General features: G+C 32.3%; 1 protein-coding gene across 8 annotated transcripts in view; it reads right to left on the bottom strand.

Moving 5' to 3' along the window:
- LOC108740093 (afadin) overlaps positions 1-3,859 on the bottom strand; it is a 161,465-nt gene that overhangs the window by 71,099 nt on the left and 86,507 nt on the right. For 3 of the 8 annotated variants that reach the window (XM_025973742.1, XM_025973739.1, XM_025973736.1), the window contains exon 1: positions 3,656-3,833. The exons of 4 other annotated variants lie outside the window; for them this stretch is intronic. In XM_025973742.1, coding sequence (XP_025829527.1) covers positions 3,656-3,805 — 150 coding nt within the window. In that variant the 5' untranslated portion in view covers positions 3,806-3,833. Of the gene's footprint in view, positions 1-3,655; positions 3,846-3,859 lie in introns of those variants that run through there. One more of the 8 variants, XM_025973746.1, reaches the window with a different exon arrangement.

Consider the following 3,859-nt stretch of genomic DNA (forward strand, 5'->3'; position numbering starts at 1 on the left):
TTAAGGATGTTTGGGAGGTACAATCGGAGACAAGAGTACATAAAATTAGAAATTCGTGATTAATTAGGTTTTGCAGCATATCGTGAGGTAAATAAATACTATCTATACTAAAAAAAAAAGTATATGGTTTGAGAGAAAATTTGGAATTTGAACAAAAACTTTGAATAAAATAAGAAATAACGAATAATATGGAAAATTTTTAACTGACTTTTGCCAGTGAAAATGCCTTGATTTTAACTTCGAAACAAAAAAATATTAAGTTTCAATCTCCATTAATAATGAGCGTAAAACCTTTTAATATGTTTAAATAATAATTAAAACTTTCAAATTGCATTTATTTCAGACAATTATAAATATTATCATTATATTATCAAGTAAAAACGAGATTTTCAGCTAATTTTTCATTTTTTCCTCATTAACCATTTAGTGAATTTGAATTACCTTACGCTAAAGTGATTCTCCAGAGTTCAAGTCACTTATTATAAAAGTTTGAATTTTTTGGTAGCTTTTTTCCTGCTAATAAAAATAAATTTAATCTGTTCGGTTAACGAATCTACATAAAATGACGTGTAAAATTACAATTATTTAAAATTTCAATAACTTTTTAACGGTTTAGTGAATCGATTTGTAATTTTTGCAGGAGTTTTAGTATTGAATGAGGAACATTCTTCCAAATTTTTATTTGTCTCGTAGCATTTTGACATATCTCCCAAACATCCGTAAGTGCAAGACTTGCGGTAATAGGAATTATAGTTAAATTGTATAATTTTATGGCCTAGCCAACAGTGCATGATCATTTTTCTTTTGTAGTTCATTGTTAAGTTATAAGTTCCGTCGTGGGTTAAAAGCGTTATAAATATGTTTACTTTGGCTCATAAGTATACGTGAACATTCAATTATAATAAATACGCGACGTAGAATAAGAAACTGTGAAAATTAACAGACCCATTATGCTTCTAATAATGTAGGATAATGAGTTTTGTTAGTGAATTAAAATTGTTAGAGAAGCCAATCAAGCGTAAATGCAACTTCCGGCTGACTATAAGTACATTTATTAAACAGCTATATTAATGACAATGATAGAACTTTTGCGAAGGTGCTTTTATAAACAAAATACAGTAAGAAAACTGAATAGCAAAGAACAGTAGTTATAATCTTATTTTAAGAATTTTATTTCATATCTTTATTCAAAATGAAAGAAATCTATTGTTTAAATTTTAAAAAGCACACAGGACTGGGTAAAGGTCTAGATGATGGGTGGGGGGGATCGAAAGAGGAGGTCTCCCCCACCACTGTACCATAAAAAGTTCGTGACGGTCTCACCCCCATAAAAAGTTATGGGGGTTCAAAGTTAATAAATATGCCAATTTTTATACATTTCTAGACATGTAAATATTTACACAGTCATTCTTAAACAATATTCAAAGGTAAAACTAATAAAAAAATTATAAAAATATTGAGAAAGTTATATAAAACATTATTTAAATATCTTTATCAATAGAGTAGGTTAGGTTAGGTTATTGGGTTTTGTTCAAGTGACCACCCTCTTTCGATCCCCCACCTCCACCCGCGTGAAAATATTTTTTTTATTGCATTTTATTTGAATTATAGTGTATGAAAATTGACAAAATAATCAACTTTCAACTCCCATAACTTTTTATTTTTATTTGACCACCGCAATTTTTTTATGGGGGTTTACTCAGGTGACCACCCTCTTTCAATCCCCCTACCCTCTTTCGATCCCCTCTTCCCCACCCCCATAACTTTTTATGGGGGTAAGACCGCCACGAACTTTTTATGATACAGTGGTAGGGGAGACCTCCCCTTTCGATCCCACTGAAAGGGGGTGGGGGCCATCATCTAGACATTTACCCAGGACTGAAACACTTCTAATTTCTAAACGACATAAGATAAAAACAAGTATCTTCAGTTGAAAACAAGATTCGTATTAAAATTTTAAAACATTTTTTCAAGAACGAGTTTTTCTTTCTTTTATTTATTGGACCAAAAACATCGTATTTTCTTCGTAGAAGTTGCAAATTTTATTAGGTCAACACGTGTAGTAGCTGTAGTTGACGGTTATAAGTCATGGTATATAATTTTGTCATCATTATCGCTTAGAATTTCAAGCATTTGTTCTTTAGACCGCAAATCCTTTCTTCAATTCTGCCTAAATTGAACGGAACATGACAGTAAGTCAAGCTCTACTTTTTCGTGGTTAGTATCCCCACTCGATCCGAAAAGGCATATTTGTAAACAAGTAAGTCTTTTAAAAAAGTTCTAATTAAAACATGTTTACATTTGCAGATATTAGATACACAGACTACCATCACAAAATTTGGTTTGAAACCACTCAAGAGTTAGCTTGGAAAAGCTTCTTGATAATGACTAATCAACTGTTTTATTTAAATGTTACTTTATTTGCATTGGCAGTCATTAAAATAAAGATTAACAATGTCAATAATGCACCTACTTATGTTTTATACCGAATATAAGAAGGAATGAAAAGTGCAATTATAATTTAATGATAAATATTTGGGAACGAATTTGTAAAACGGTTTATTTTCCATAACACAGGCAGTTGCATTTATGAATTTATTAATTAGTTCTTCAAAGTCCAGGAAAGTGTTTGTGGGTAATTTACTTTTATCCACGGTTAATATTTTTTATCAATAAATCCTCCCTTATGAAAACTGACCGAAAATAATTACAATATTTGTGAATAAAATCGAACGAGTTTAGATTGTCTTCGCAAAGATATTTGCCAAAGTTCTTTGTACAAACTGGGTTTCAAACAGGGAACGCTTTAGTTTAGGGTAGAAGTACTTGAATTAAACTTATAGTGCTTTTGGTTGTCAAGCATCTAAAAACAACCCTTTTTATAAAAACTGCGTAAGTTAAATATCCCAAAATATAGCATGTTCTATAGTCCGACGAAATACGATTGGTTCACATAAAAACTTCTTCCAATCTTTTTTACTACGTGAGAGAAATGGGAATTTTTAATAATTTTGATGTGACACATAAAAGCGACCTTGTTGTTGTGCATTATGATGATTGCGTTTGAAGACAACTGTATGCTTCTTTTTTTTTTTTAAAGGCACGGTGAATATTTACATACAATGTCAATTTAACAATAAAAATTTGTTGTTCGTATGTTTTGTCACCTCGACAATAACTGTTTTGCATACGTATGTAAGGCGAAGATGTCATCATTCAATATCTTTCAACAAAAGACATATAACTATACAGGGGGTCACGTACAAAAGATAACTGTTTTTATATAAATATATCGATATCAGACAATACGTAGTACTAATACTTCGTTGGTGTTGTCTTTTCTAGCAATAGTTTTGCCTTAAAAATTGAGCCATTATTTATTCATCGCTGCGGCTGATTTTTCAGAAGAATATTAGCAAAAATTTGATTCAAAAAGTCAATTTATAATGTAAACGAATTCTAGTTAGAGACTGTTGTATACTCTTCATGCCCATGTGAAGATTAAAATCGTCATAAAATGGGTTTTCATATACAGATACACTTTTAAACTCAATGTAAGGGTTAAAAGGGAAATGTCAACTGCAGCAAGCCTTATTAAGAACGCTGTGTTGTTATATACTGTTGAAAAGCATGTAATGTGAGTTTTAGGGCTTACCTCGTTAGGTTCGGAGAGTTCGAAGAGATCAAGTCGATTGGCGTTCCATTGGGCGATAACGTTCCGGAGCGCTTCCCGTTCGAGGGCGCGACGGTCGCGGTCGGTACTCCCCCCGCCCCCACCGCCGCCCCCGACGACGCTCCCGTGCATTTTCACCACCAGTATCACCTCACTACCTCAATTCCGGAATCACTGTAAAATCAA

This window comes from Agrilus planipennis, unplaced genomic scaffold (assembly GCF_000699045.2).
Source record: "Agrilus planipennis isolate EAB-ADULT unplaced genomic scaffold, Apla_2.0 scaffold55, whole genome shotgun sequence".
Taxonomy (NCBI): Eukaryota; Metazoa; Arthropoda; class Insecta; order Coleoptera; family Buprestidae; genus Agrilus; species Agrilus planipennis.